Source organism: Herpailurus yagouaroundi, unplaced genomic scaffold (assembly GCF_014898765.1).
Source record: "Herpailurus yagouaroundi ecotype Mexico unplaced genomic scaffold, PumYag 222, whole genome shotgun sequence".
Taxonomy (NCBI): Eukaryota; Metazoa; Chordata; class Mammalia; order Carnivora; family Felidae; genus Herpailurus; species Herpailurus yagouaroundi.
Genome location: NW_024412453.1, coordinates 3,029,212 through 3,040,475, shown reverse-complemented (window position 1 = coordinate 3,040,475; position 11,264 = coordinate 3,029,212). Strand labels below are relative to the sequence as shown.

The following is an 11,264-nucleotide window of genomic DNA, read 5'->3' as shown; positions in this document are numbered from 1 at the left end:
GAGAGAGAGAGAGAGAGAGAGAGAGAGAGAGAGAGAGAGAGAGAGTTCGGGAGATGGGTAGAGGGAGAGAGTGAGAGAATCTTCAGCAGGCTCCATGCTCAGCACAGAGCCTGATGCAGGGCTCAATTCCAGGACCCTGGGATCATGACCTGAGCTGAAAACAAGAGTTGGCAACCAATGAGCCACTCAGGTGCCTCTGCTCAGTTGGTTACTTTAGTTTTATTTAGAGCCTTAAAAAACTGGGTTAAAAGAGAGCACGTGGGTGGCTCAGTGGGTTGAGTAACTGACTTCAGCTTTGATCATGATCTCATGGTTCATGAGTTCGAGACCCACATTAGGCTGTGTTGACAGTTCAGAGCCTGGAGCCTGCTTTGGATTCTGTGTCTCTGTCTCTGCCCCTCTCCTGCTTGTGTTCTGTCTCTCTCTCAAAAGTAAATAAACATTTTAAAAAATTGAGTTAAGAGCACTGGTGGAAAAACACATGAGTTACTTGGAGTCTGGGAATGCTTTGAAGTCAAGAAGCAGAGCATGGTTAATGAGACCACAGCCTTCTTCAGTTCAGCCAGGTGTCCTACAATCTCCTGCACCCACAGGGATACTTACCTGGTGGGATTCTCTTTGTCTCTAGAGGAGAACTTTCTTTTCTTCTTGTTGGGTTCTGATGAGCAGTTAGTTGCTAGAAGAGTGGAGAAGAAACACATTAGGGTCATCCTCTGTCCACAGGACAGTCCCAGAGCATACTAAGGGGAATAGACTCGGTGCAATGGGGATAAGGCAGGAGATGGGCCGCCTGGTTCTACATGCACCACTAATCACCTGTGTGACTCTGAAGCAGTGACTTCATCACTCCAGGCCTCAGTTTCCCCAACTGTGAAATGGGAATGCACATACCTTCTACTCACCCATACAATTGTCAAGTATTAATATCAGTCCTACTCGATTCACTCCCTAATCCTGTATGCCCTATTTTCTAAACGTTGGAAATTACTGTTTAATATTTCTAAGTAGGTGAAGACTTTTACACTTGGCATATTTATTTTAAAGGAAACATGATTATCACAAATAGAAAAACCAGTATCATGCACAATACAAGGTAACTACAAATGAGTTCAATAGTTGATATAAAACTAGATTATAAAGCTTTAACTAGATACTGTTACTTAAGTCTCCAGCCTAAAGGAATTAACAAGTAACAGAGAAGTGTCGAAGACATAATATTAAATTGACATTTTGAGAGGCTCCTGGGTGGTTCAGTTGGTTAAGTGTCTGACTCTTGATTTTGGCTCAGGTCACGATCTCACAGTTCATGAGATCAAGCCCCACCTCATGACCCACGTCAGGCTCCGAGCTGGCAGCACAGAGCCTGCTTGGGATCCTCTCTCTCCATCTCTCTCTGCTCCTCATCCTGCTCATGCTCTCTCTCTCAAAATAAATAAATGATCTAGGTTCACAGCACAAAGCCCGGACTGAAGCAAGGCTGCCCTATCCATGAAGACAGGCTGTCCTATCCATGAAGACAGCACTGTCATGCAGATAAAGCACAGGGATCCTCAATTCTTATGTTGGCCAGAGATAAGAGAGACAGCCCAATAATAAGGAGGCCAAGTTTCACGCAGCCTCAGTGACCACATCTACAAGATCTCCAAATATCACCTAGGATGGGAGTCCCAAGCCACCAATATAAGGTATGGTACTAATTTGGGGTCCTAAGAGGCCAGATGAAGGCATAAGAATAAAAACGTTAGATTAAGAAGTATGTGTCAAAAAGGTACACTGATTACATTTCTAAGTGAAAACAATCAAAATTAATCTATGGTGACAAAAATCAGAAAGCAACTACCCTAGAGTGGGATGGTTTTGGGTAGGGAAGAGAACTCACTGGAAATAAGCACAATAGAGCTTTCTCCAGGGATGGAAATGCCCTATATCCTGTTTGGGTGGTGGCTACATGGTATAAACAATGGTCAATGCTCACTGAACTGAACACTTGAGATCTATGCATCTTATTGTATGTAAATCATACCTCAATAAAAACAATGGGGGGGGGATGCAAGTCACAAGAAGGGAAAAAACTCTCAACAGAAGCCTGCAAATTAAAATCCCAGACCAGACCATATGAGAAAAACCAATAGTAAGAAAAACAGTTAATTGACTCAACAAGCAAGGGATAATTTTGCAAAGTAAAAATAATACAGCAATCAAACATTGCTCCAAAATAAATGTTTAAGATCTTCCCAGGAATATTGAAAGAGCTAAGCCTATAAGAGTAAAATGACAAATTGGCAGGTAGAATCAATTAGAAAATCTGAAAATGAGGGGCACTTGTGTGGTTCAGTTGATTAAGCATCTGACTCTTGATTTCAGCTCAGGTCATTGTCTCATGGTTCATAGGATCAAGCCCCGTGCAGGGCTCCACACTGACAGCATACAAAGCCTGCTTGCAATTCTCTTTCTTTCTCTATCTCTGCCCTTCCTGTGCTTGCACCCACACTCTCTAACATAAATGAACTTAAAAAAAAATTTTTTTTTAACGTTTATTTACTTTTGAGACAGAGAGAGACACAGCGTGAATGGGGGAGGGGCAGAGAGAGAGGGAGACACAGAATCGGAAGCAGGCTCCAGGCTCTGAGCCATCAGCCCAGAGCCCGACGCGGGGCTCGAACTCGCGGACCGCGAGATCGTGACCTGAGCTGAAGTCGGACGCTTAACCGACTGAGCCACCCAGGCGCCCCTAAAAAAACTTTTTTAATTAAAAAAAAAGAAAATCTGAAAATGAAAAGATTTTGTCATGAAAGTAAAAAAAGTTCATTAGACATGATAAACTCAAGGCTCAACACAGTTGAGCAAATTAGTGAATCAGAAGATACATCTGAGGAACTTACCCAGACCCAGCACAGAGAGAAAAATGAAAAATATGAAAATGAGTTTGAGACAGAGGGCAGACTGAGAGGCTCCAACACACATGTAACAAAAATTACTGAAGGATAAGCAGACTTATGTGTGCCCAGCAGGATTAAATAAATTAATACATATAAAGTACTGTGGTAAACAGCTTCCAAGATGGCCCCCAATGATCCCCACCTCCTGGCATCATGGCCTTGTGCAATCCCTTTGCGTGCAGGCTAGACCTGGTGACTCACTTCTAACAAACAGAATACAGCAAAAGTGATAGGCTGTCACTTCCAAAATTAAATTCCAAAAAGAGTGTGGTTTCTGTTTTTTTGACTCTCTTCTGTCTCTTGCTCTCTCCCCTGTTCCCTATGAGGGAAGCCAGAAGCCATAATGTGAACTGCCCTATGGAAAGACCCATGTGGCAGGAAACTGATGTCTATGACCAACAGCCAGTAAAAACCTGAGGAAATGAATGAGCTTGGGAGAGGATCCTTCCCTAAGTGCCCTTAGAGGACTGTGGGGCTAGCTGACACCTTGATTGCATGCTTGTGAGAGACTCTGAGGCAGAACTATTCGGTTAAGCCATGCTCAGATTCTTGATCCATAGAAACTATGAGATAATAAGTGGTGGTTGTTTTAAACCATTAAGTTTTGGGAATAATTTGTTATTCAGGATTCAATAACACAAGTACACAGAAAAGTGTTCGGCGTGTGGTAAATGTAAGGGACACGGCATACAGTAAATGTAATGCTAGATATTACAATCATTCCCATTTCATAGATGAAAAGACTGAGACCCTATGAGGTTATCCAAGGTTAGCTTCAGCAAGCAATGGAGCCAGAACTAGAACCCACGACTAAAAATCTCACTGCAAAGCCCCATTTGGATCTGGTATGGCACACTGCTACAATTACCTAATGGCAGCCCCTTTCTGGTCCTTTCCCTGGGGACATTGATAGTGACTGGCTGGTAAACCTTCAGCAGGTCCTTCAGCTTCAGGTCCTGGGCCATCAAGGAGTAGTTGTTGGCAATGGAGTCGCTGGGTCCACGGTAGTGGTGCTGCTCTTTGAAGGGTGCAGCCAGGGTCCACGATGTACGTTGCATCAAGGGGGGATAAAAGCTGTGCGACACGATGGTCTACAAGGAAAGAAATGCAGAGTATGACGAGGTGAAGGACATCTCTTGGAGGAGCTTAAGTTCCACTCACATGGAGACTCAAGAGAGTCCTGCATGCCCTACGCTGTTTCTACTTCCTGCAAACTCAGCCATATGCTTCCTGGATGTTCACCAATTGCACTTCTCCAACCACCATGAGCATGATTTCTGATGTCAAGGACAAAAGCTGGCTTTCAATAAGCAGTATGTTTGTGCATCAGGTGATTTACTTCTATTGTCTTTATTCTTTATGGACATGGCTGTAAAGTAGAAATAATCATCCTTATATTTTTCACAACCGAAGATGCAGAAGTTCAGAAAGTCTCAATAATATAGCAGGGAAGTGAGAAGGCTGGATCCTAACTCACCTTTGTACTACTAGACAGCTCTTTCTCCCCACACTACCATAGCCTTTTCTGGTGGCAGAAGTGACCAAAGCCATTGATCCCACTCGTCAAGCCTAGCTGTTTGTCTCCCACTAATATCAGTAGAATAGCAGCAGCCCAGTGAACATACCTGGTAGAGCGCAGATGGTTCCTCATTAGCAGAAGCAGGCAGAGGGGGCAGCTCTGGCCGCATCTGGGAGTGGCTCATGTGATGTATTGAGTCATTTTCAGGGATCTGTGGGAAATGGGAACAAAGCCGCTCTTCAGGAATCGGGAAAGATTTCCAAGCCTCCAGGTTGGCAAGGAGTAAAAAGATCCCTAAGATAAGTTTTAGGGACAGAGTTATGCCCACTAAACACCTTCTCACCCCCATCCATAGTGTAGGTTTCATTTTTAAATCAGTGATGTCTCTTCTCCAGCGTCTTCTCCTTGGCTACCCCTCAATGAGCAAATTTAGGGTAATATTTTTCTTCTGGGAAGACCCCAAATTCCGAGGGAAGTTACCCTATCCTGGATTGTGATTAAAGGGGTTAACTTTAAACAAAAAATAGACCCTTGCACTTCACAAAAACACAATTTCAAATAGAAATTTGCTTATGTGGTGGCATTGTACTTTGTGTGTTTAACACACACATGAGCAACTCTCTGTTCTGCCTGCTTTGAAAAATAAAAAGAGTCACTTAAATAGTATGGGTGTCTGAGTCCACCATTCCACTCAGTGAGGGTGCGCTTAGGGGTGAGCCTCAGGTAGGGGTGAACCTGCAGCTCCCATGGCCACAATCAGTTCCCAAGTACCTCTTCTGAGCAGAGCTGAAAGTGACAGCAGTATTGAACAATTCTGTGTGTGTTTCTGTCCTAGGACCCAGCCTCTATGTGCACGACAACTACTTATCTGGGGCTGTGACAGAGAAGGTACAATTTGTTCCAAAACTAAAGGAAAACTGTGGGTTGTACTTACTGAGACATGTTGCTGTATAGCATTTTAAAGATGGTTTAAGGGGCTTTCAAGGGCAATTTTGGCTCTCCATGATTTTTCACCTAAGGCAATGACCTTGGACTAAACTGTGTAAGACGAGACATTACTGGATTCATTTGATTTACTTGAATCAGCAAATTATGTCATGCAGGGGAACTGGCAGGGGGTAGCAGATAGGGGGTATATGAATCGGATGTCAGCCACCCTCACGCCCTAACCAACTGCTCACTGATGACTCAACCTCATAAAATAACAATAATACCACTATAATTATTCCAAATTATTACGTGCTAGGCACTGTACAACCTTATGAGAGGTTTTTTTTTTTTTCCTTATGGGAGTTTTTGATAACCATGTTTGACATGAAGAAACTAAAGCCCAGAGAATATAAGTAATGCATCCTGGCCACACACAGGTGCTTTTAAATACACATGACTCTGCAGGCATTTGGGTGGCTCAGTTGGTTAGGTGTTCGACTTTGGTTCAGGTCATGATCTCCCATTTTGTGAGTTCAAGCCCTGCATCAGGCACTGTGCTCACAGCTCAGAGCCTGGAGCCTGCTTCAGATTCTGTATCTCCCTTTCTCTTTGCCCCTACCCTGATCACGCTGTGTTTCTCTCTCTCTCTCTCTCTCTCAAAAATAAATAAACATTAAAAAAAATTTAAATACACATGACTCTGCATCCCAACACATTGGAAACAGCGAGTACTGATAACATGGCAAATTACTTTAGGAAGGTGTTGATCTTAAAATTCAACAAAAACACGCAAACCCATAAATAAAGATGCACACCAAGCCTGAGATCTTTAAAAAACATACAACAGGCCCATTGGTCTAATGGCCTAATCTAGTTATTGTAAAAAATTGTGGCACATCACACTCACCAATAGAACTTTATTAAAAATAGGGATGCTTGGGCTCCAACTTAAACGGGAGGAGTTTGAGACCTGCAGACTTTGCTGTTTTTAGAGAACTCAGTTTGTTGAGTTAAATAACCGTGCCTATCTCTCTCTCTTTTTTTTTTTTTCAATGTTTATTTATTTTTGAGAGAGACAGAATGCAAGTCTGGGGATTTGCTCCCGGGGAGGAGCAGAAACAGAGAGCGAGAGACACAGAATAGGAAACAGGCTCCAGGCTCTGAGCGGTCAGCCCAGAGCCTGAGGTGGGGATTGAACCCACAAACCACAAGATCATGACCCAAGCCAAAGTCAGACGTTTAACCAACTGAGCCACCCAGGCGCCCCTCTCTGTTCTTGACCTCAGTTTCAAGGACCTAAGAATTGATCAATTATCTCCAAGATGATTTTTCGGTACTGAAATTAGTATCAGATTTGCACCAATCAGGTGAACAAAAGGATAGAACTCCAGCATCAGCTTGAAAGGAACCTGGTCATCCAAAGTGGGTACCACACCATCCGAGGTCGATTCTGGCAGTGGTACTTTCAGTGCTATGAAGTCATTCATGATTTCCATCAGGATCCCAGATGTACAGCATATAATGATTGATAAGTTCTGGCTGCCTGTTTTTGTTTTTTGTTTTTTTGTCTTTGCAAGCAAGAAAGTTTTATGGTCACTGGAAATCTTTCCCTTGGCCTAGCTTTTAAATATGTTTCAAATAAAAATCTTCATTAAAAGAGCAACAAGCAAATACCACAAATTTCAGACATCTTGAGTAAGTTACAACAAAAATGGAAATGAGTAGTTAAACCAAAAAACCTTGAACTTTTACAGTCAAGTAGGACATTAACATTATTCAGGAGGTGTCTTGCTTCTGCTCGTGGCTGGGGTAAACCTGATGTCATCTCTGACACCAACTGGGAAGTTATTCTCCCTACCAAAATTAGTAGGGGACAGCCCTAGTGGACAAAATCGGCTCTTCTCCAATTTCAGTCCGTGCTATACAGTCACCTGATCCCACCCAGTCCCTGGCTCCAGGAAGCACATGTGACATAGGTCAGGCTAATCAGGGTTCTCCCCCTCCTAGACACAGTGCTTGGCTCAGGGACAGGCATGTGACCTAAGCTGGGCTCATCAGTCTTTCCTGACAGTTTCACTAGACCTATTGAGAAAGAGGCACTCTCAATAAACATCTTTGCCTTATGTGGAAACAAAGCTTTCATTAGAATACAGCCAACATAGAAGCAAGACTCCCAGAAGGCAAAAGATAGACTCCCAGTGACATCGGCTGGACTCCTGGATCCCATTTGGACTTCTCGGTTACTTGAACCCAGAGATTCCCTTTTGGGTTTGAGCTAAATTATATTTATGCTCCTTCATACTGAGAGATGTTCATCCAAGGGGCAGACACAGAGACAGCTGAATCATCATACAAAGACATAAGCCATTCTTGGGAAAGCAAAGAAACTGAAACATTTTGCAAGAAGCAAGCCAATATTAAGAATTTTACAGCATATAATAGAAGCAGAACCTTTGGAGAACAAGTTAAAAATTTGAGCTTGTTCATAGGCACAGACTAAGACTTAGACACACAGAGCCAGAAATACGGAGAGGAGAAAACATCTCAGTGCATGGGACAGGGATACATGGAACACACACAGGATCACCAGATCTAGAAATCAATTCCAGAACAGAACATGACCATACCTAAGAATGCTCTGTGGCATCTTGAAGGAAAAAGAGATTGATTTTTGTAAGAACCACCTTCATTTCATAAAGTTTCAATTTAAAATGCTCCTCTGGTTTGGGGTGCCTGGGTAGCTCAGTCAGTTAAGCTCAGATCATGATCTCACCACTTGTGAGTTCAAGGCCTGCGTCTGGCTCTGTGCTGACAGCTCAGAGCCTAGAGCCTGCTTTGGGTTGTGTCTCTCTCTTTCTCTTTCTCTCTCTCTACCCCTTCCTTGTTCATGCTCTGTCTCTCTCTCTCTCTCTCTCTCTCTCTCTCTCTCTCAAAAAACAAATAAACATGAAAATGCTCCTCTGGGCACTTTAGGGTATGGCAACCTAATGGATCTTGGCTTTGAACACCAAGATTCTGACATCTAGATGGAGTAACACTATTACTTTCAGATGGATGATTTCTGACTACACATCATGTTTGCATGTTCTTCTTGGAGGCCGATCTCAAAAGCTCACCTGCTACAGCAGAATCACTCAATTCTTAGTTAAAAATACAGATTCCGGGACCCCAATCAAGTCTTCTGGATCAGAACCTTTGGGAGTGAGGCCAAGTCTCTGTTTTCAAGATGCTCTCTAGGATATTCTGATGTACATCTGGGAACTGTTGGATGGAATATATGGTCTAAAGGCCTCGGGAAGGGTAGGGAAAGGAACAACAGGTATCTATTCCTGAAGTTTTCACAGCAAAACCTGAGGCTTTTAGTCCAAAAGCCTAATTCAGCAAAAAGCATATTTCAAAGGACAAAGCATAAAAATATTAACACAGTTGCTCAGTCAAGGGGATCTAACATGGCAATTAGTCTATGATTGAAACATCCCCTTCCTGTCCACTCCCAAATTCCCTACATGTTGAAAATACAGGTTTAAAAGAAAAAAAGAAATACACCTTAAAATTCACACCTACCTTCTGAGATGAGCAATCCACATCACTCATGTTGTCCATTTTAGTTGGGTCTATTACAAAATGAATAAAGAGCTCTCAGTTTCTGTAGGGATGATCCTCTCGTACCAGTGGCTCTGAAATCCACACTTGCTTATAGCATAGTGAGGTGACACAGAAAACGGAACTTTCTAAATGTTCTGAAAGCTCTGTTCACAGAGCTGTCTCTCTGAGGTCATAGACTTTGGCACCCTGAGGAGTTCTCTGGTAGAAGAAGAAAGAAAGAGAAGCTAGAGAATGAAGAAGGGAGAGCATTGGGGTTCTGCAGGGCTTTTCTGCTGTGGTCACAACACCTTCTGCTCTGGCCGCTCTTCCCTTCCACTGAGCAGCTCCTCTCTTAGCACTTTTCCAGGAACACACCGAGTTCACTGTAGAGGAAAAATGGAAGCAGAGTTACATGTTAATACAGATAAGAGGGAAGAAACACCTCCACTAAACAATACCCTAGCAACCTGAACTCTTCTCTCTCCTCCTCTCTGGGCTGTTTTAACATTGGAGGTGCCTGCACCCAGGCCTTGGGGCCGGTAACCAGGCTTCAGCGTCTGTTGCTAAGGAAGGAGGGGCCTCAGCTGTGCCCAGATACAAGACTGGGCTTGACTCAGCTGGTGTCTCCCTTTGCTGGAGGCCTGGCTGGGCAGCAGAAATTGGTGGTGACAGAAAGGAAGATGGGAGGGTGTTTAGCAAAGATCCGGGAATGTAGAGATGAGCGGCAATAAAAGACTATGCCTTTGGTAAAGTCTAAATGCCTATAGCATGGTGGTTAAATTCTCAGGCTGGACCCAGCTGGGTTCAGATCCTGCCCTTCCCATTAATTAGCTTTGTGGCTTGACGAAGTTGCTTAATCTCTCTAAATGTCCTTCTTAAATGTAAAATGGCAACAAACTTGAGTACCTACCTCACAGGGTAGGTTGGAAGGTTTAATGAGATAATGTCTGTAAAGCAATCTGCACAGAGCAGGAGGATGACCAACTCATCCCAGTTTGCCTGTGACTTTCTGGGTTTTAACACTCCAAGTCCTGTATCCAGGGAACCCCCGCAGTCCTAGGCAGTGGGATCGTTTGGTCACCTGATATAGGAGGCACTCTATAGATGTTGTGGCTAACACAATTCTTTCTTTTTTTTTTTAAATATAATTCTTATTATAAACACAGAAACACACATACACATACTCACACACATGTATACTTGTGTACACAGGTTACAGTATTAGCTGCTGTCCAAACATTCAAAGCACACATTATTTGGTCGCTTGAGTTCCCTCAAAACCAAGTTAGACTTATTGAGCTCTTTTGGGGTGCCATGCTTGCATATCTGTTATTTCATTCAATTTTCCCCAAAATGCCATGTTGTTCCCATTTTATGGAGGAGAAAACCAAAACTGAGAAAAATACATAACTTTCCCAAATTGATGCAACTCATAAGAGCTAATAGAAGTTGAAGCCTGTCCTTATGACTCCAGAGTCCATTGCTCTTTCCACAAAGGACCTATCCAGAAAACAAACATTTCTGAGATCCTACCAGCACAGCACCAAGTACTTCTGTTTCTCCTTTTTCTTACTTTTTTATTTTTTAAGTTTATTTACTTTTATTTTGAGAGAGGCAGAGTGCATGAGCAGGGGAGGGGCAGAGAGGGGGAGAGAGAGACTCCCAAACAGGCTCTGTACTGTCAGCCCTGATCCAAGATCAAGAGTCAGATGTTTAACCAACTAAGCCACCCAGGCACCCCTCTCCATACTTTGAAAATAACCTTGTGCTTCCCCATCTCTTTTATTTCTACTCTCTACCATCAGACATATATGGAGAGTCCGCTTTTAGGCAAACAATCTTGAGCAATGGAATGTAGAAAGGGCTCACAGTGACCTCCTGGCTGAATATACACAAGACCATCAGGGGACTCACCTCAAAACATCCATAGGCCCTAACTAACCAATGGGCTACTTACAACCAGGCACAGTTACCATAAAGTCTCCCTTTTTTCCATACATCCCCATTCCTCCTCACATTTCCCTTTTAAAAATAGCCCCCACCCAATGCCTCTCCTTTGCTGTCCTGCCCCTCCCAACCTCCCTTGAGGTGTATTTGGTAAACTTCTAGCTTCCTTGTTCTGCCTCAGGTGAATCCTTCACTGCCCTTGCCACTGTTTTCCACCTGATCGTTACCCCACAACTGGGAGCCCCCATCTTCTGGACAGACACGACATTTAGATAACACAATATATACAATTTCAAATAGTATCTGGAATAAATGAACTAGTGACAGGGTTTGAAACTTTGGTT

At 43.2% G+C, this 11,264-nt stretch overlaps 1 protein-coding gene across 2 annotated transcripts in view; it reads right to left on the bottom strand.

Annotated features, from left to right (window-relative positions):
• The window catches only part of DNAH3 (dynein axonemal heavy chain 3), a 176,612-nt gene that overhangs the window by 162,318 nt on the left and 3,030 nt on the right, over positions 1-11,264 (bottom strand). For both annotated transcript variants that reach the window (XR_005785574.1, XM_040458819.1), the window contains exons 2-5: positions 8,953-9,356; positions 4,565-4,669; positions 3,808-4,030; positions 604-676 (exon numbers count right to left, since the gene is read on the bottom strand). Coding sequence is in view for 1 of the 2 variants with exons in the window: in XM_040458819.1 (XP_040314753.1) it covers positions 604-676; positions 3,808-4,030; positions 4,565-4,669; positions 8,953-8,991 (440 nt within the window). In the remaining variant the exon portion in view is untranslated. The remainder of the gene's footprint in view (positions 1-603; positions 677-3,807; positions 4,031-4,564; positions 4,670-8,952; positions 9,357-11,264) is intronic.